Raw genomic sequence first — 21,831 nt, forward strand, 5'->3', positions numbered from 1 at the left:
TGAGAAGGATGCAAAGATTCGGTTTACAGACAGCTTCAGCCTGATCAAGCTGGATATAAGCAGTAGTTAAAGGTTCTGAACTTCCAGTTGGAACTCAAAAGGATGCCTTTGGCCTCACCCATGTTTAACTAAGGGAGGTGTGTTTTGGACAGGCACCGACAACACAACAAATTGAGGGTTAACACCTGAGAGGTAACAGCTGGGTGCCATCGTTACATATGAAAACTGATTCCAAGCTTAATGCTGTAGAGAAACATGATGGATGAAGGAAAGGAGGCAGCCATGGATGAACCCTATTGTGGGAAATGCAATGGCTACATTGCGACTTGCCATTTGTCACAAAGTCAACAAAATCTCTTAAAGTCACTGTACTTGAAAAAAATGACTAATATACTGTAGACATCCAATGTGTTTTGGTTACAGGCTTGATTCCCTGATGGTGCCTGAATTTATTATTTAAAAAAAGAGGCATGGAAAAGCTTCTGATTTGAGTAACAGCTTCTGCACAGTCATGCCTACACTTTTGCCAAGGTTACCTTCTATTCTATGGGAATAATAGCTCCTAATGTTCCATCGCTGTGTTGTTTTAGTTTAGCTGCTTTAGATGACAGACCTTTGGCACCTCACTGCCATACTTTACAGCACTGTTTTACACTTTGGTCTAGTTACTGCAATACAAAAACCTACTACACTAATGTTTGAGTATATTTATGATTTTTATACCGATACTATTGACTTAATTCCACAGATTCAAATCTGTTTTGTTCAAACTAACACCATCTGGTTATACTTATTATAATCCACACACCAAGATCAATGACAAAGAGCTTATTTGTATTTACATTCAAGTCAGTCCCTAACCATTGAGACTCATGAGATTTAAGGCAGCATTTGATAATGCCGTGGAAACACGACTCCTTACAGCATGTAACCAACTATTTCATTTTTAAAGCACGGAATATCTCCTACAGCCTTGACAAGGTAACTTTTGCACAGATAATTAGATCTTGAATGTTACAAATTACATATAGTGTGCAAGAGTTTCTGAATAGCTAAGGGAACAAACTCCAGCTGGGCGAGAAAAAGAGCAAGCTTTAGATAGGGCAGATGCTACCAGTCTTCTTAAAATAGAATGCAGGAGCAATGATTAATTGTTGCCAGCTTAAAAATAAATAAAAACACAACACATATCTGAGAAGGAATTAAAGAACATTATAGGCAGCATACAGTGAAACCTGAAACTGAACAATGGGTATTATTCATACCACAAAGCAACAGTACCACCCTTAAATTAGTTAACCAGGGTCCTGGATCTGATTGCACCTAAACAAATGGTTGGGGGGTGGCCGCAGGGGGGTTGAACCTTTGTCCTGGATCTGATTACAGTTAAACAAATGTTGTCTGGTGCCCAATTTATAAGCTCATGCCACTGCAAGCTATTTAAATCCAATAGCAGCTTGAACTAGTAGAGGTTGTATCCTGCAACCAAATAGCCTTTGAATCAGAATTGGGTCAGAACACAAGACACTAACATTTTAATCATGATCCAAATTAAATTTGTTTTATTTTTAAGATAGTGGTAGTTAATTAAGATATTATGGCCTCATTATGACTTTTTACTACATTAAAAGGCACAAGTTGTCACTCAGTCTCAAAAGATGAACTTTATAAAGACATTGTAAACTTTATAACTTAATACTTGAAGTTAGCTAACTAATTTGCCAACTTTTAAGTATTGATTTTTGTGTTTTTTTTAAACAGAGTTTTTATTGGAGGTATGAAAGTGCATCATTCCTGCTCTCTCAATGGTCACCGTTAGTCTATGAGACCGTGGCATTGGAGTAACACCCAATATCCAATACTCTACCAAATGGAGTTAGAATTTCAGATCACTCCTCAATAAAGAAGTCTCAAAACCTGGTCAGTTTTTCCAAACTCTATATTCTCCCCCTTTCCCCATAGATTTGTAAATTTTCCCCTTTTCAAATATTTATCCAATTACCTATTGTAAGTTATTGAATATGCTGCCACCACTCTTTTTAGGTAGTGCTTTCCTGATCATAACTCACCAAGTAAAAAAAAAAAAATCCCTCATCTCCCTTCTGATTCTTTTGCCAATTATCTTGAATCTCTAGTTACTGACCCTTCTGCCAGTGGAAACAATTTTTCTATTTATTCCATCCAGACCCCTCAATTTTCAACACCTCTATTAAATCTCCCTTTAACACTCTCTGCTCTATGTGCATCAGCAGTAGCTCAGTTGGTAGTGCACAGTCCTTTTGAGTCACAAGGCTCTGGGTTCAAATCCCACTCCAGGGCTTGGGATCAAAAAACAAAAATCAGGGCTGAAACTCCATTGCAGTGCACTGTCGGAGAGGCTGCCTTTCAGATTAGGCATTAAACCGAGGTCCCATCCAGCTGCTTAGGTGGATGTAAAAGATCCCATGACACTACTTTGAAGAGGAGCAAGGGAGAGTTAATCCCTGGCGTCCTGGCCAATAGTTATCCCTCAATCAACATCATATAAAATAATCTGATCATGTTGCTGATTGCAAATTAGTTGCCACATTTCCTACATTACAATAGTGACTAAGCATCATTGGCTGTAAAGTGCTTTGAGACATCCGGTGGTTGTGGAAAGTGCTATATAAATGCAAGGTCTTCTTTCTGAATGAAAACAATCCCAGTTTCTCCAATCTCTCATCCCTAGGTATAATCTAGTAAATCTCTTCCTCACCCTCTCTAAGGCCATATACATTCTTCCTAATGATGCCCAGAATTAGACAATACTCTGAGGCTGAACCAATGATTTTTGAAGGTTTTGCTTAACTATCTTTTGTTACTTTATGGTTCTACTTATAAAGCTAAGAATATCAAGATGGTAAAAAAAACTATCAGCTTGTCCTGTCACCTTCAAAGATTCACATACACAATGATACATGAACCCACAGCCTTCTTTGTTCCTGCTCCCCTTTAAGATTGTACCATTTAGTCTATATTAATTCATAAATAATTCAATAAGTTAAAATAAATATGAATGTTAAGTATCTTTGCAAAAGGGTGATAAGTATTTTTGCATTATAAAGTTCATCTTATTTATTTGAAAGAAAATATCTCCACTGTAGCAGAGATTCAAACAGCTAAAGGAGAAAAATAAATATGCTTGCAAATATTTTATATATTTAACAACCTGAGAGAAAAGGATTCCATCTCAAGCTCCATTAGCTGGAAGTGACTCCTAATTTGTCACAAAGTCATCCTTTGCTCCCATTACATGGAGGGTTCTTGACCCTCAGAAGTGTTATGTTCAATTGCCAAATTGTAATTTGATATCCCATGTCCAAGATGCAGTTTAACTCCAGACCTTGTTGATATGCCAAGAAAAAGCAGCATTGCATATATTTGAAATCCATTTGTTGTCTGTCACAGGCCTCTGCATACAAGCAGCATTATGAAACTAGCACCAAAGGACTGGTGCACATTATATTCAAACCAATGCAATGCAGGGTCACAAATTTTACTGCCTTATTTAGTTTTTTCCAGAAGCTTTATAATTAAAATACAGGTTTTACTGTGGCTGCATCCATCCTGAATTGGTATTCACAAGATTCCAGCATTTTGATAAGGACAGTAACAAAGTTCAACATTTCAATAGCTCTGTCAGGACAGCAAAGCTTCTGTGCTGCTTTTCCAGATCTTGGCCTCCAACTCTGTGGATGTGCATCCACTGTCGACTCCAAAACAGGTTCCCTGCTTCATCATCTTTGCTATCCCTTTTTAAACAGGTAGATTTAACAGCAAGCAAAATATATCTTTGAGCCAAGCAGATAAAGCAGGGAACCATTACAGCATTGATTATAAGAATCAACCTTCAATTTTTTTTCAAATAGCCAACCTCTATTGATCAAAAGCTTAATTTAAAGAACCAATTTTTTTTTTATTGACCCAAAGTCATGTTTAAATTTAACACTGAAATTGCAATGCTATCATACTTTCCGGTTGTTCATTTTAGAACTATATATACTTTGTTTTAATACATTATTCATTTAAAATTTTTATGTAGCTTGAGTTTTGTTCACAATAATACGAGTTCATTTTAGCCGTTCCTGCTTAATGACATAGTTCTGCAAGATGATCCCAGCATTTTTTCCGGTAACAGTGTTGGGATTTAAAGTCACTGTAGATGAAGACGTTCCTGGTTGTGGTTCATGTGCTACAGAGCTTGGAGCTGTGTAAATATAGTTGAACCCTGCATTGTCTAACATGTCTGACCAGGCCCGGTACTGAAATTCTGCAGCTCCCCAGTAGTTTCTAATGCTGGATTCTGAACGGTGGCCAGTGAGTGCCATGATCTCCCGTGCTCCAAGGCCAGCATCACACAAGAGACGAACAGTTGTAGTTCTGAGGGAATGGTTGGTGTACCTCTGGGAGAGTCTGGCAGCAATACTGATTCTAGGCATCATACTCCCAAGATAATTTACTCCCATTGGCTCCCTTTTATACCAAACAGATTGTTCTCGTAACTGCTCTGGTGTTAATTTTAGAGGGTGAAGGTAGAACGCAGGAGGGTCTGGTGGCAGCTTGGATATATAAAGTTCAAGTGAAGTGACTGGGCAGTTTACATCTCCTGGCATATCGTACATCCGGCCCAATTTCAAAGGGTCCTCACGGCTTCTACTTTTCCCAGTATACTTCAGCATTGCATAGCGTCGTCCATTGGGATCTCGCTTAATAACAAAAGCATCTGGAGGGAGATCCCGAAGGATTTCCCGTCCACGCTTTGCAAAGTGTAACTGCAGGTCAAACCAGACTTTGTTCACAAGTGCAAGGGGTGTGTGAAGTCCCAGGACACCAGATGTTCTGATCTTTCGAAGGTCAGCTGCATTAATAGGGGGATGGTGGTTTGTTTCATCCTTTCCTTGCTTTCTGAGTATTTTAAGCACACCTAGAAACACATTATTGGCACTACTGAATTCCTTATCCTGCATCAGGCAGATCTGCCGGCTGTGAGGAGGCATCTTAAGGTGCCTGTTTAAGCCTGCCCGGATAGATTTGTAACTGGAAATGCTATAGGTGTTACCATCATGATTTCTTACAGTGCCATAAAATTCTCTCAAAATACTATTAAGTTCTTCCACCGACAGAGTTTCAAATTTCTCATCTCTGCCCTTTTCAATAAGCCACTGTTTAAGGATATTTACTGCCCAGTCTGTCTGCTTGCGGGTGTTCTTCTCGTTACGTTCCTCCTCAAGTCCAATAAGATCCTCTTCAGTCACACTAACGTGCCGTCTGGCTCCATCTAAAAGTTCGTTGCTGGCAATTTGTTCCTCTGTCATTTGGTCCTCAAAACTGAGCAGTGTGTTGCCATCGAAAATGCCATAGGTGTAGAGTGAGGAGTGAGACACTGTTTTTTCGGACAGCTGTGAATTGCGGAGTAATATGTAATGTTTTGATATAATTCTTTAAAGTTAAAAAAAACTAAACAAAATAATCCAGCAGGTGGCGTTTGTTATTAAGGTTTCCGCAGAGGTGTGCCAACATTCAATAGCACACACCCTATTAACCAATCTCTTTGACACATTACAAACCATGGCATTACATGTTGTCATACAATAGTAGAAAGACACAAATTTGCTTTCAGTTTGAAAAAAAAGCAACGCTAAATCTCTTTTGTAACTAACAGACCTTTCAACTATTGAGATATTTGATGAAGAAAAAAATCAAATAGGGAAAGACACATTGATTTCATGTATGTATTCTCTAGAAGAACTGGAAAAACTTTAGTGCTGCAATGAAGAGAATCTGCAAATAGAAATTTGAAAAGGCTTACGAGTTCTGGAAACGAACCTTGACCAACTGAACACTTCCATTTCTGCGCTGTGATGCGCTGAGCGACGAGTTACCCGGGTGCAGAATTTAAGGCTGTTGGAAATGTGAGGCATTGTTGCATCCCATCAAAACACTACACTCAGTTGAAGGTTTCTGAAAACTTTTGACGGCATCTCTTTTTGCGGATTGAATCCAGCCACATTATGCTGTGCCAATGAGTGCTGTTTTATTTATAGAATCTTTCCAGTTTATTTAGAGAATGCACAAAATAATTAACAATTTTTTTCCCCCCTCTCCACCGAAGTGCGCATTTGTTTTTGTATTAAACAAGACCGCTCATCAGGGCTGCTTTTCACCACTCTCTTCTTTCTGGTGAGGCTAAAGATGTAGATATACAACATAATACAGGTGCTACATGTTTTCCCCCATTACATCTCTTTGGGTATTTGTGGAAGGTCTTGTTACATTTATTGTATCAAATTCTATACTTAAGCATTATTAATTTTAACAAAGCAAAAAAGCCCCCAAAACACAAAAAAAAATGAAATGCTGTGGCTTTAATTCTGCCAAGGTCTCTGAAGATTTTGTAGAAAGGCAGATTTGCTAATGAAGGGTTAATTATATTATAATTCAGTTTCAATGGAAAACTTAAAAGAAGAACAATATTACCCCTTAAAGCTTTACTGGGCAAACGTAACAAGGTGATCCATGGCTGACTATTGAGAAAGGAACGGTGTGATGATCAGGTCAATTATTCTTCTGCACAAACAGCAACCACATTCTACCCAAAGGGATAATTGTACTATTTCACCAACCGCACCTGGCCAGTACAGACAATGAGAGAGACTATAACTGGTGGCATGATGTGTATGATATATGTGCTGTACCCACCTGGATGCCACTAGGTGGTGCTTTCTTAGCAGCCGGTGATTCTGCTGGAACTGCTGTAGGGTGTCTCTGGGTGGCCTGGCTGAAGCTGCTCTCTGTTAATGGAATAGAAGCAATTCATTTAACATTCCAGTTTGACAGAAGGATGCTGATAGAGAAACACAAAAAGCTCAGCTCCAAAGCTTCGTCAGCGGATCTTCAGTCTCAATGTTCACTGTTTCAATCCATGGATTGAATCTAGCCCACACACTGCTGTAACTTTAATCTTTCCACCAGCTCCCTAAGGTTTAGAATGAGGCCTGAAACCTTGAATACCCAGGTTTCTTACATCCCTAACACAAGGTAATGGGTGTGTATCAGAAGTCAGTAACATGTGTAGTGATTGACATCTTATAAACCATTAAGAGCATTAGAATAACACAGCTGCCGTTGCTTTTGCATTCTCAAGTTCTCGTATTGGATGAAACTGCAGCCTGTATATAGATGGAGCGAAATTTCAAAAGCTTCATAACTCTAGTTATTTTGATTTATACTTGCATGCAGAATATATATACATTACTTATTAAACAATGGAATTTATTACAGGAATGGAGAAGCAAAAATAATTAAAATATAAATTAGTTACATTGTTTGGAATTATGTATTTGAGAATGCAACCAGAGTAGATTCTGTGAAAACAACACACATGGTAACAGGACTTTTGTTATGAAGTATTATTTTTATCTGGGCTGTGGTAAAATGCAGCTGTTTAATATCCCCATGCTCATTATGCTAAGCAACTTTTGACATTTACAAGATTTTATCTTTTTTTGAAGGCAACGGGTATTAAAAATATGACCTATAGTCCGTTGCAACATCTCCTGTAGGGCTCTCAAAGCTAAAGGATGCATTGCTTGTAAAGGTAGGAGTGTACTGCTACATAGTGCAGAGTATTATTCTGCTGCAGTGCAGGTGTGTGTCACTTTAAAGCTACAAGATATAATTATTCTGCACTTTTAGAATTGATGCTTGGAATCAACTCTATTCCTTGCGATTGCGGAGGTCATCAGGAGTTACATATTCTAATTCTTATGCCAGGTATTTTCTCTTGTTGAGGTAGTTTCTCTATTCTGAATAGGCTTCCTTTTAGCCGATATTGTGAACAGTTCCCTCAACTCAGGTACTGTCCCCTTGCCTTCCAAAGATGCTATCACCATTGCCTCAAAAAGCCCTGATGTGGTTGGCCACACCATCCACCTACAATGCCACTCCCCTGAATGGGACTGGATTGGCCTACTTCTTACCTACTGAGTAGTAGCCAGAGAATCTCCTGCAATGATTTATCTTCCTGCTGTTGTCCCTTGAAACCCCCAAGGATCCGAGCTCAGAACCCTCCCATTTCTTACTTACATGATGCCCCTCAGCAACATCATCTGAAAATACATATGTCATATTCCATATGTACAACATCTGAAAACAATGTCATATTCCATAAATACGCTGACAATACCAGGCTCTAGTTCACCACCACTGCACTAGACAACTGCACTGCCTCTGATTTGTCACAATGCTTGTCCAGCATCCAATACTAATTCTCACCAAATCCCACTCACCCATCTTTCACACTTGCTGCCTAATACTGGCTCCTGACCTGGCAATAATTCTCACCCTTGATTGCAAATTACTCCATGGCCTTGTCCTTCTCTGTCTCTGTTGTCTCCTCCAGCCCTATAACCGTCTAAGATATCTGCACTCCTCCGATTCTGGCCCCTTGCAGAACCCTGATTTTATTCACAGCATCACTGTGCATTCAGCTACCTAGGGTTGAAGCTCAAGAATTTCCTCGCTAAACATCACTGCCTCTCTCCTCCTTTAACGCATCCTTTAAAACCTACCTCTTTCACAGTCACATCCCAATAGGTGTTTATGAATTGGTGTCAAGTTTTGTTCATTAATGCTCTTATGAAGTGCCTTAGGAGGTTTTACTACATCAAACAGTATCATATATAATGCATAATTAAATTATTCTACTGCTATAATGCAGCTGTGTTTAAAACTAATCTGTACCAAGGTCAGAGTCTAAATAAACACAGCCTGAAGTCACTGACTTTAAATTACCATGAACAGATTTTGCAAGCTGAAGCCAAAAGCCAACCTCCCTGCTATACCATTCTGAATACATTATAGTGCATCTCCCAAGGTGTTGGTCACAATCAGTGGGATAACATATAGTTTTCCCAGGATACGAATTTGATTTCGTGTAACGTGAAACATATTCTGATAAGGATGTGTCATTTAAAGGACCCAATTGTTAAGAAAACAAACTTGTGTTACTTGGCTCAGGTCAGAGAACTTTGCAAATTTTAAAGCGCTGCTCAGTCTCAGCTTTGCATCTGAAGCATCCAGAATTATTTTGCACTGGCAACAAGGTGGCACTTGGACATGCTTACACATCTACATATAACAAAAGGTTATAAATATTTATATATTTTTATTTATATATATTCTTTAATCCATTATTACCCTGCTACATTTCCAAACTTTGCATCATCTGCAAGCTTTTAAATTATGCATTGTATACTGAAGTCCAGGTTACTAATATTATCAATCCTAACACTGACCAACAGGGGGCACCACTATGTATTTCTTAACTACTGTATCAATACCTCTCACATTTGAACATATTTGCTTCTTTAAAATTCATTCTGGGGATATGGGTGTGTCCAGCCAGGCCAGTATTTACTACCCATTGCCACCTTCTTGAACCACTGTAGTCCATGTGGTGTAGATACACCCAGTGTTGCTGGGTAGGGAGCCAGGATTTTGACCCAGTGATGAAGAAATTGCAATATTTTTCCATTTAAATTACTCTTAACCTTCTCTGCTTTAAAGAAAACAATCCCACCTTTTCCATACAACTGAAGCCTTCTGAAGTATTTAAGCAGGTTTTTTTTTCCTGTTGAGGTACAATGCATTTCAGAAATCTGGGTAAAAGAGGGGGTCATCTGGTGTTTATATTAGTCCACATCAGAGCTATCCCATTTTCCTCTTCATTCCTTGTATTCTTCAATATTTTTCCTCAAACCACATTCAATTCCCTGATAATCCCAATTAACTGGGCCTCATTAACCATTATAGTAAGATATTACATATTTTAATTACCCACTCTACTTATACAGCACATGCTAATGAAACTGGCAGAAACATGGATAAAGACCTTCCTCTGAACACTGTCTCAGACTGAACAGCAAATTTTTTTGAGAGGGATGTTTGCTGCTTGGTTTCTAACCATAAGTGTCAGCGTTATATATAAAAGGACAGTAACTCAAACTTCCATTTTCTGCAACAAAAGCCCATTGGGATGCAGCCATACGAGTCTTACCTAGTCATAACTCAGTCCTCTTTTTAAAATCACACAAGCCTCACTTGTTTGAACCATTTAAGGACTTCTGTTACATGGTTCTAAAAGACACTTAAAGGCAAATAGCTTCTTCTTCAACTGTGATTGATGAGCTAACCATATTCCCAAACTTCTGCCATCAATATTATAAAATGTGACAGAAAAAGTGTGGCACTACAGGCAACAGCATTCAGATTTGAAAGGAAAGGAATTTTATTTCACACCTTTTCCAAATGCTGGGATGCTGGTTTATTGTAGCCTCATTAATATCTTTAATTAAGACTAGGTTGTACTTCAGAGATTCTTGCTTTTTATTTTGAAATGAGAACGTGGTCCTCAATACTTCAATAAATCTCGGGGTAAACTGCTCTTCATAGCTCAATCCCATGCCTCACAACCAGCACTTACAGATTTACTGATAGTGAAATGTAGCCAGCACAATGCTAACATAATAAATTTCTATTATGTAATTATTTAATTACATGCACAAACATGCTGAACAAATAGCTCAGTTTCAATGCACACGGTTGCATTCCGATGGTTCACTCACCTGCTCTGGAGGTTCCTGCATTGGTGCTGTCTGAACTGACTGTTAATGGCTGGCTTGATGATCCAGAGACTTGTCCCTGGCTGCAAGTCTGTGAAGGTCTTTGCTGTACTGGTACCCTAGCATTAGAAGGGCTAAAATGTCCTGGGGAACCCAAAGATGGTTGTACTGTCCGTGAAATCTGAGGTGAAAGAATAGATTGAGTACTGGTCACAGAAGCCACAGTAGCAGTCTGACTTGAAGTAACACTACTTATCTGCATTGGCCCCATGCTTCCAGGGGACTTCCTTTGGACTCCTGGGCTTGGCAAGGAAGGACTAGCACCATTTGCTTTTGCTACATTTGCCGATATCTGTGATGCAAGTGGCTTGGAGAGGTTGTTAAGCGTGGGTTGCGACTGAACAGGTAAAAACTCAATTCCAGATTGCTGGTTCGTCATCAAGGTATTTGCTGAGGGCTGCAGAAGCTGAGGTTGGGAAGACATTGCCACTGGAACTGTAAGCAATACTGGCACTGACTGAAGAGATACTGGCATAGGCTGGTTACTGCCGGAGGTCGACAGCGACTGATTGTTTCCTACTACTGCTGCAGTTGCTGGGAGTACAGGAGTGACCACAGCACCAGATGTCCCTGCATTCTGAGGCTTAGTCTGTCCGCCAACTACCTGAGGAGGTGTAAAGTTTGTAATACCTGCAACAGCAAAACATCCTCCAATTAGAATCTGCAAACAGAATTTATTTATTTTTTGCGCTAGCCCATTCCAAGCTTCTCCTTTGGAATCCCAATCAGTCTCACTTAATCAGGGTCAGTCAAAAGGGTTGGGCAAGTCCGGTATGCAGACTACACTGTGACTGTATTCAACATGACTGACGTTAAGGTGGTATAATAGAACACAGTCAATTCAGCTCTGTAGTACAGCATGCTGCATGAAAGGGCAAGTCAGGTGTAGACGTAATGATGCACTAACACATTGAGGTTCCACTAGGTGCTGATATTCTCTCTGTACCTGCTAGGAAAGTGAGGCAAGCTACATCACTATTCCACACCAGCTAGGAATTGGTATATTGTAGCATTGGCAAAACTGAAGTTTTAAAAGCTGATATTTTTGATGGATATTTACAACTTCCTGGCAATTTGCCAGATTACTTTTTGATAAACTTGCAGCTACATCATCCTAATCTTTAGGGTGCCTTCCAACAGCAATGTGGAATGCATAGACTGTTAATGGGATTAGGAAAAAAAATAGATGTTAAGTTTATACAATACTCAATTAAGCAAACAAAAAATGGCAGCTTAGAGTTTTAAAGTAATGTTCTGTGGCTTTCAGTTCTTCTCTCCTCCTCAGGTTGGTACATTTACCAGCACTCGACCCACTAGTCCAAATGGAAGAGTTTAAAAGAGTTTGAACTAGTTGGAAAGCAAACAACTCTGGAACTCAAGTGACTGGTTCAAAGATGAGGGGAAAGTGAAAGGTTTGAAATTCCTCAAGAAACAGCAGGATTCCAATTATTTTTCCAATTAATCTGGAATAGAATTGAACGCCCATAAACTGGATATTTCAGAGCCAAGTTACACTGGTAGCTGGGAGTGTTGGAAGAAATTACAAGTACCCTGATTTTCATTAAGTAAGGAACTGATGTCTCAGTATAGTTAAATGGTACTATTGAACCTTATTAAAAATTCTAATACATTTGTTTTGCAAGTACCTGCATTACTGGAGTTTGCAGAGTGCTGGGCTGATGCTACAGTGTCTGCCATATTTCTTCTTAAGTCCAGCATCTGCCTTACTGTTCCACTAAAAAAAAAACAGAAATAGAAATGGTACACAAGAATCTACCAATGTCAGGCAAATAAAATTTCCAAAATTGTTATGTTCTCGTCTTTCCTCAATTGATTTTCTCATATAAACTTTATCCCATAAGAAATACAGCATGGACAGATGCTAGGAGCAGAACAAAAAGGGACCTACATTTTTAAATAACCACAAATTAAAATTTAAACCATTAAAAAGTAGAGAAGATTTTTTTAGGCGAGGTGGGGGATGGGAGGAGGAATCTAATAGAATTTAAAATCAATCAATCTATCATGATACATCATATCTGCTGTTCAGTCAACCAGCAACAAGGATGAACAAACTGAAGATTCATGCTGGAAGCAGAAAAAGGGAGATTAAATGGAAGGCTTTATCAGTTGGTGCCCAAGTTGAGTGTGTCATATTTAGAAGGCAAATAAATCACTTGAAGCTAGCTACTGAAAGATTTGGATGAGGCGTGGGCAAATGGGAGTAGGTAGAGATAACTCTGAGGGTAACTGGTTGCATAACCACCTTCTGTTTCCAAGTTTCTATGCTCTAATGTAATCTTGAGATACAGATAGTAGTCATTAAAACATACCAGTTTTGTTCCTGTGGTTCAACCCATCAGCCGTCTCAGCCAATTCTTCATATTCAAGTTTTGCATTTTATCAGATCTGACATTTTCAAATGACAACTTGGGAAAGTTTGCTTCTTTGTGTGATGCAGCCTTTATTACCAAGGAATTAGCTGAATGATGGTAGTACAGGTATAGGTGTCACAAAACCAGAAACCTCATGATCGAGTCGGTGCCGGATCTTGCCGGTTTTCGGGTCGGGCAGCTCGGCTCTGGCAGAGTTGGGCATGTAGAGTGTAGAGGGCATGTCTTTCAAGTAAAGATTGCAAAGGGCCGTTTTGAAATAAATATAGAGACAATGCTGCAAGATAAGCCAGGAAATTATTGAGCTGCTTCAGGTCCATCAGTGCTACTTCGCGGAAGTGTGACAGAAACCGTTTATACATGTAAATGGCGCTTCTGCTGTACTTCAGAAGTGTTGGTGATGGACTGGGAGCAGCTCCAAGGAATTTCACAGCCAGTTAGGCCAAAGATGTCAATGAGGATGGAAAGTCGAGTGATGGCAGCTTTAAAAAAGTCCAGTTTTCAGACTCTACCTATTTTTGGATAGATGGATTTGGGATATTGTATCTGTTGTAACATTGTTTATTTTTAAAATATAAGGAATGCAGCTTTACAGCTTCCCCAGTGCCTTGGTCCATAAATTGGAAATTAACTTTCCCCAAAATACTAAGTAAATATAAATAAACATTGCTGTTTCAGTTAGTTCAAATGCTAGAGAGACATGTTGAAAATTTTGATCTGGATTTGTGGAGTCTCGATCAGTATTTAAAGTTAATTTCCTACTTTGATGAAGAATTCAAATTTGAAGTATCTTACTGCGCATCCAACTTACAGGGGATAAACTTCAAGGCTATAAAATCCTATAGGTCATCTTGAAACAGAGATTTGGAAGCTCACTAATTTCCCATGCTCCTTCTCAGTATCTGACACAGCTGATTCACTGTACCAAGACTCCTCCTGTCATCACACAAGCAATATGCAATTATCAATTGATTTTTTATATTCTCCTCAGACTCTGGATACAGATCATTTTTTCACACTGATATCTCTTAATTTTGACAGAATGGCTTTACTACATCTTTCCCAAGCTTCATGATACTCTGAAGCCTGTTGATGTGCAGTCCAGCAGCATTCACTAAAACAAGGCTCTACAAGGGGTGGCAGGCTGTCTTGGCCCATGCACTCAAACTTACATTTTGAACAGTGACGTTACAGCAACAGGTAAAAAAATGTTCTTTCTACACCTATATTAATGAACTTTCATAACAACCACTTTGACACTTTGCAATGCTGACCTTTGAGTGAACCACTTTTTAATTTACACTTTCAAAGATTCCTTTTCTCACTTTAGTTTGTACAGCTGTCAGGTATTTAAAGTTTCTATTTTAATTGGCATCCGAGGCCTGTGCCAACTGGGATTATGCGGAGAACCAATGAAAGCAGGAAGGAGAAGAAGCAGAACCCTGGCTCAAGAATTCCCCCAACAAACCCTCAGGGTAACTCTTGTCCTGTCTACCTAAAGACTTGTGGCTACAGGATGGGCCTGCTGAGTCACCTGAGGACACACAAATCACAAAGCTTGGCAGCAGTCATCCTCGTTTTGAGGGACTGTGGCTTTTCTTGAGAAAGATATGGACTAAGACTTGCCCAGAATATTCCATTTGTCCAGCAAAATTAATTCTTATGCCCTTAAACATGCGGATATGTTAAAGCAAAACAACTTACTGATTAAAACGAAGAGCCTCCTTACCTACGACACTGCACACTACCAGAAGCACCAAGAGAAGGGTTGTAAGATTTGCTGGGGGAGACAGGTTGCGTAGTTTGGTGTCCAGGTGGTTGCTGAGGTGAGGAGACAGCTGGTTTCTGGATAAAATAAAAAAGTATTAAGGATGGATGTGCCAAAAGTGAACAAAGTACTGCATGCTCTCAAAATCACAATGGCCCCTAAAGAGTGAAACCTAGCAGCTTCTTACGCATGAGGTTAGCTCATTTTAAAAAATGTATTCTATTTGTCTTGAAACAGGGTCCATTTAACAGTGCACACAGCCATCATTCAGCTGTTTACACGTTTCTCGAATTGAACACAAGCAGTCTTAGTACAAATGAAGCTTCAATAATCAGCCAATTTCACATTTGTAGTTCTGATCTTTAAGTTTGGCAAATATTTTTGCAACTTCCTTTTAGTCACCTGTCCTCAATCTTTCATGTTTCCAAATTTCATGTCAAGTGTACCAAAGGGTATACTTAAAAGGTTTCCCTTGCTTTTTAACATTTGACTAGAATACAAATCTTGGTGTAAACTGAGATAAGTGCGAACTCCATGCCCAATACATTCTGCTGAAAAATATTACTGCCACGACAAAGATTTTTGTCAATGCGCTTACAACAGCTGGTCAAAAAGGACTGGGAACTGGGAGCAAGGAACAGGTATGAAGGGACAAAAATAGGATTTCTATGGATAGTTACACATGCAAACACAGCAGTAATTTCTAATTAGCAATTAGTGTCTCTTAAAAAAACACTAGCCAACTGGAAAATCAATTGTTATACACAGCCTTTATCTGAATTCAGCTGAAAATTAGGAGAGTTTAATGTTAATATGAAAACAAAAGCAGAATATAACCGAGTGATGAACCATGAGATTCTTCCACAAATGTAAAATGATAGAGGACACAAGTCACGATCTTTCTTCTGAATGAAAGAATGTTGGTGATGTGCTTGATGCTACTTTTAACAGGTCCTTCCTTAGTACATCTATAACTGATATTTAGGCAGATGCAATAACTTCTATATAACACAATTGTGTTGAACTGACTTCAAAGGCAACTTCTAAATATAAACTTTAACACACCAGACCACAGTGAGGTCCGCGTGTTACAGACAAAATTAATTCGACTCTGGCTCCAACAGCTGACAGTCAAATACAATTGGAGCAAGCTCCTGAATTGCATTCGTGTGGTTAGATCTTCATCCAATCACTGTCTATAACAGAACTATGTTACGGCTATATTATTCTACATGCTACATTCCTGTATCACTCTATAAATAAATGTTTTGTGGACAATTGATGTATAGGCTCATAACGACAAACATATTGTAACTCTTTCGAGTACAAACACGTTTCCATCTGTTCCTATTCAGATGAAGTTACATTGTTTCATAGTTTGCCACTGTGAGATTTGAACCCTTGATCTTGGGTTTACAAACCCAGTACCATAACCACTTGGCTATTTAGGCCAAGCAATTTTTTGCAAGTCCATTTGTAACTCTTTCGAGTACAAACACGTTTCCATCTGTTCCTATTCAGATGAAGTTACATTGTTTCATAGTTTGCCATTGTGAGATTTGAACTCTGGATCTTGGGGTTACAAGCCCAGTACCATAACCACTTGGCTATTTAGGCCAAGTCCGACAAACATATTGTAGATGAATTAATTTCTACCCAACCTTTATCGGATAGTAGTGTGAACAAAATACCGAGATACTGGAGTCAGCGTGAATTGGAAGGAAAATTAGTGGGGACCAAATTTAGACTAATCCCATTAACAGGGGCACTTAAGGATGTGTTAAATACGCTTATTAACCAAAATGTTCTTTAACGAGCCATGTCAATAAATATATCTACATAGTGTATTAAATGATAAACAAGGATACCAGACAAGCAATTATTCAAAAAAAATGTTTATTGGTGTGTTTATGAGAGAGTTTTAAAGCCAAGTCCTTCAGTATCTTTGCAACCACCTCTAAAAAGCTGAACTTCAAAGCTCTGACATAAAACAGCAACTTTTTAAAAACCATATTGGCTTTGCAGCTATAGGTATCACCCTTCAGCATCTTTTTGCCAGCTTATTTCATGGCCTTCACACGAGCTCTGCTGTATGATCAACTTTCAGAATTTTGATCAGAAACTTAATTGGATCATCCACATATAGTGCAGTGAGTAACTCACTTCCTGACTTGTCCATTATAGTTTGTCCACCATCTAGAAGGCACATATCAGGAGTGTGATGTAATACACCCCAGTTGTCTGGATGAGTGCAGCTCCAATAATACTCTAGAATTTTGACACCATCCAAGACAAAACAGACTGCTCGGCAACCCAGCTTAAATATTCACTCCTCCACCATTGGTGCACACCAGCGAGGCGAGAGCAACTGTCCTCGGCATCAAAGGCAGCATTTGACCAAGCATGACATCAAAGAGCTGGAGCAAAACTGGAGTCAGTGGGAATTGGGGGTAAGGGGGGTGGGGATGAGGAGAATTCTCCACTGGTTGGAGTCATACCTAGATCAAAGGATGATGATTGCGGTTTTTGGAGGTCAATCATCTCAGTTCCAGGACGTCGCTGCAGGAGTTCCTCAGATTAGTGTCCCAGTCCCAACCATCTTCAGCTGCTTCATCAATAACCTTCCCTCCATCATAAAGGTTAGAAGTGGGGATGTTCGCAGATGATTGTACAACATTGAGCACCATTAGCCATTCCTCAGATATCAAAGCAGTCAGTGTTCATATGCAGCAAGACCTGGACAACATTCAGGCTTGGGCTAAGTGGAAAGTTACATTCGCACCAAGTGTCAGGCAATGATCATCTACAATAAGGGAGAATCCAACCATGTCCCTTTGATATTCAATGGCATTACTATAGCTGAATCCCCCACTATCAACATCCTGTGGGTTGGGGGGTAACCATTGACCCATAAATTGAACTGGACCTGCCACATAAATACTGTGGCTACAAGAGCAGGTCAGAGGCATGGAATTCTACAGCAAGAAACTCAACTCCTGACTCCCCAGAGCATATCCACCATCTACAATGCACAAGTAAGGAGTGTGATGTAATACTCCTCAGTTGCCTGGATGAGTGCAGCTCCAATACTCAAGATCTTGACACCATCCAAGCCAAAGCAGCCCACTTGATTTGTACCCCATCCACCACCTTCAATGTTCACTCTCTCCACCACCGACTCTCAGTAGCAGCAGTGTGCACCATGTACAAGATGCACTGCAGGAAGTCACCAAGCCTCTTTTGACAGCACCTTACAAACACACGACCTCTATCACCATGAAGGACAAGGGCAGCAGATGCTTGGGAACACCACCTGCAAGCCACACTCCATCTGGACTTGGGACTAGATCACCATTCCCTTACTGTTGCTGGGTCATCCTGCAACTCCCTTCCTAATAGCACTGTGGATATACCTACACCATATGTACTGGAGAGTTCAAGGCTGCAGTTAACCACCATCTTCTCAAAGGCAATTATGGGTGGGCAATAAATGCTGGCCTAGCCAGTGATGCCCACATCCCATGAAAGAATAAGAAAAACACTGGCAATAGTGTGTACCGCCTACAAGATGCACTGCAGCAACTCACCAAGGTTCCTGCAATAGTATCTTCCAAACTCATAAGCTTTACTGCCTAGATGAACAAGGGCACCATATGCATAGAAACACCACTGCCTGCAAGCTCCCCTCTAAGTCACATACCATGACTTTCATTATTGCAGAGCCAAAATCATGAACTCCCTCTCTAGCAACACCCTGGGTGCACCTACACCACATGGAACGCAGCAATACAAGGTGGATGCTCGCCACCACATTCAGAATTAGGGATGCATATCCCATGAATTAATAAAAAAGATTAAATCAACTTTTCACATGTATCAGCAGTTTGAGCTGTATTTGTCCTTAGGAGATAGCTATAAAAGAATTGGATTAAGACTATATTTGGGGACTGAAGGAAAGAGAAACTCACCTCCAGTTATATCAGGATCCATTCAAAAAGAATGTAACCTGGATCAGTCAGGTCTGAGATGAAAACCTATTTAATGCATCAGTTGCAATCATTTCTTGACTATAAGGAATAAGAAAAGTGATAGGCAGAGAAATCAAGGGCAAGAATCAAACAGGGCCTCAGTGAAAAATAGCGGGAACGGGACAAGTAATGTTAAAAAGACAAGCCTTAAGGCTTTGTGCCTTAAGGCAAGGAGCATTCGCAATAAAGTGGATGAATTAACCACGCAAATAGATGTAAACAGGGATGATATAGTCGGGATTACGGAGACATGGCTGCAGGGTGACCAGGGCTGGGAACTAAACATCCAGGGGTATTCAGTATTTAGGAAGGACAGACAAAAAGAAAAGGTAGTGGAGTTGCATTGCTGGTTAAAGAGGAAGTTAACGCAATAGTGAGGAAAGATATTAGCTCTGACGATGTGGAATCTATATGGGTAGAGCTGAGAAACACTAAGGGGCAAAAAATGTTAGTGGGAGTTGTATATAAACCCCCAAACTGTAGTGGTGATGTTGGGAATGGCATTAAACAGGAAATTAGAGATGCATGCAATAAAGGAACATCTGTAATTATGGGTGACTTTACTCTGCATATAGATTGGGCAAATCAAATTAGTAACAATACCGTAGAGGAGGAATTCCTGGAGTGTATATGGGATGGTTTTCTAGACCAATACGTTGCAGAACCAACTAGAGAACAGGCCATTCTAGACTGGGTTTTGTGTAATGAGAAAGGAATAATTGGCAATCTAGTTGTGCGAGGCCCCTTGGGGATGAGCGACCATAATATGATAGAATTCTTCATCAAGATGGAGAGTGACGTAGTTGATTCTGAGATGAGGGTTCTGAATCTTAATAAAGGAAACTACGATGGTATGAGGTGTGAGTTGGTTGTGATGCATTGGGAAACGTTACTTAAAGGCATAGGCAATGGCAAACATTCAAAGAGCGCATGGGTGAACTACAACAATTGTTTATTCCTGTCGGGTGCAAAAGTAAACTAGGAAAGGTGGCCAAACCATGGCTTTCAAGGGAAGTTAGAGATAGTATTAGATCCAAGGAAGAAGTATACAAATTGGCCAGAAAAAACAACAGATCTGAGGATTGGGATTTTAGAATTGGATTTTAGAATTCAGCAAAGGAGGATCAAGGGATTGATTTAGGGAAAATAGAGTACGAGAGTAAGCTTGAGGGGAACATAAAACCTGATTGTAAAAGTTTCTATAGGTATGTGAAGAGAAAAAGATAGGTGATGACAGATGTCAGTCAGAAACAGGGGAATTTATAATGAGGAACAAAGAAATGGCTGACCAACCAAATCCATACTTTGGTTCTGTCTTCAAAAAGGGGGACACAAATAACATACCAGAAATGTAAGGGAACACAAGGCTTAGTGAGAGGGAGGAACTGAAAGAAATTAGTATTAGTAGGGAAATGGTGCTGGAGAAATTGATGGCATTGAAGGCCAATAAATCCCCAGGGCCTGATAATCTACATCCCAGAGTACTTAAGGAAGTGGCCCTAGAAATAGTGGATGCTTTGGTGGTCATCTTCCGATATTCTATAGGCTCTAGAACAGTTCCTACAGATTGGAGGGTAGCTAATGTAACCCCAACTATTTAAAAAGGGAGGTGGAGAGAAAGCAGGGAATTATAGACCAGTCAGCTTGACGTCAGTAGTGGGGAAAATTCTGGAGTCCATTATAAAAGATTTAATAGCTGAGCACTTGGAAAACAGTGGCAGAATCGGACAGGGTCAGCGTGGATTTACGAAAGGGAAATCATGCTTGAGAAATCTACTGGAATTTTTCAAGAATGTAACTGGTAGAGTTGATGAGGGGGAGCCAGTGGATGTGGTTTATTTGGACTTTCAGAAGGTTTTCGACAAAGTCCCACGTAAGAGATTAGCGTGTAAAATTAAAGCGCATGGGATTGAGGGTAGTGTATTGAGATGGTTAGAAAATTGGTTGGCAGACAGGAAGCAGTGTAGGAATAAATGGATCTTTTTCCGAATGGCAGGCAGTGACTAGTGGGGTACCGCAGGGATCAGTGCTGGGACCCCAGCTATTCACAATATATATTAATGATTTACATGAAGGAACTAAATGTAATATCTCCAAATTTGCAGATGACACAAAGCTGGATGGGAGGGTGCGCTGTGAGGAGGATGCGGAGATGCTTCAGTATGATTTGAACAAGCTGAGTGAGCGGGCAAATGCATGGCAGATGCAGTATAATGTGGATAAAGGTGAGGTTATCCAATTTGGTAGCAAAAACAGGAAGACAGATTATCTGAATGATGATAAATTGAGAGGGGGAATGTGCAATGAGACCTGGGTGTCCTCGGACACCAGTCGCTGAAGGTAAGCATGCAGGTGCAGCAGGCGGTAAAGGCGGCAAATGGTTTGTTGACCTTCATGGCGAGAGGATTCGAGTACAGGAGCAGGGATGTCTTGCTGCAGTTATACCAGGTCTTGGTGAGACCACACCTGGAATAGTGCACTCAGTTTTGGTCTCCTTATCTGAAGAAGGATATTCTCGCTATAGAGGGAGTACAGCAAAAGTTTACCAGACTGATTCCTGGGATGGCGGGACTGACATACGAGGAGAGATTGAGTTCGGTTAGGATAATATTTGCTGGAGTTTCAGAAGAATATGGGGGGGAATCTCATAGAAACCTATAAAATTCTAACAGGACCAGACAGTGTAGATGCAGGAAGTATGTTCCCAATGGTGGGGGAGTCCAGAACCAGGGGTCAGTCTGAGAATAAGTGGTGGACCATTTAGGACTGAGATGAGGAGAAATTTCTTCACCCAGAGAGTGGTGAGCCTGTGGAAATCGCTACCACAGAAAGTAGTTGAGGCCAACACATTGCATGTTTTCAAGGAGGAGTTAGATATAGCTCTCAGGGTGAAAATGATCAAAGGATATGGAGAGAAAACAGGAGCAGGCTATTGAGTT

General features: G+C 40.0%; 1 protein-coding gene across 7 annotated transcripts in view; it reads right to left on the reverse strand.

Annotated features, from left to right (window-relative positions):
- The window catches only part of LOC121271729 (activating transcription factor 7-interacting protein 1-like), a 183,916-nt gene that overhangs the window by 36,641 nt on the left and 125,444 nt on the right, over positions 1 to 21,831 (reverse strand). For all 7 annotated transcript variants that reach the window (XM_041177924.1, XM_041177929.1, XM_041177928.1 and 4 more), the window contains 4 exons: positions 14,826 to 14,941; positions 12,350 to 12,438; positions 10,647 to 11,333; positions 6,721 to 6,812 (listed from right to left, as the gene is read on the reverse strand). In XM_041177924.1, the coding sequence (XP_041033858.1) occupies positions 6,721 to 6,812; positions 10,647 to 11,333; positions 12,350 to 12,438; positions 14,826 to 14,941 (984 nt within the window). The remainder of the gene's footprint in view (positions 1 to 6,720; positions 6,813 to 10,646; positions 11,334 to 12,349; positions 12,439 to 14,825; positions 14,942 to 21,831) is intronic.

The sequence above is a fragment of the Carcharodon carcharias genome, chromosome 31 (assembly GCF_017639515.1).
Source record: "Carcharodon carcharias isolate sCarCar2 chromosome 31, sCarCar2.pri, whole genome shotgun sequence".
Classification (NCBI taxonomy): Eukaryota; Metazoa; Chordata; class Chondrichthyes; order Lamniformes; family Lamnidae; genus Carcharodon; species Carcharodon carcharias.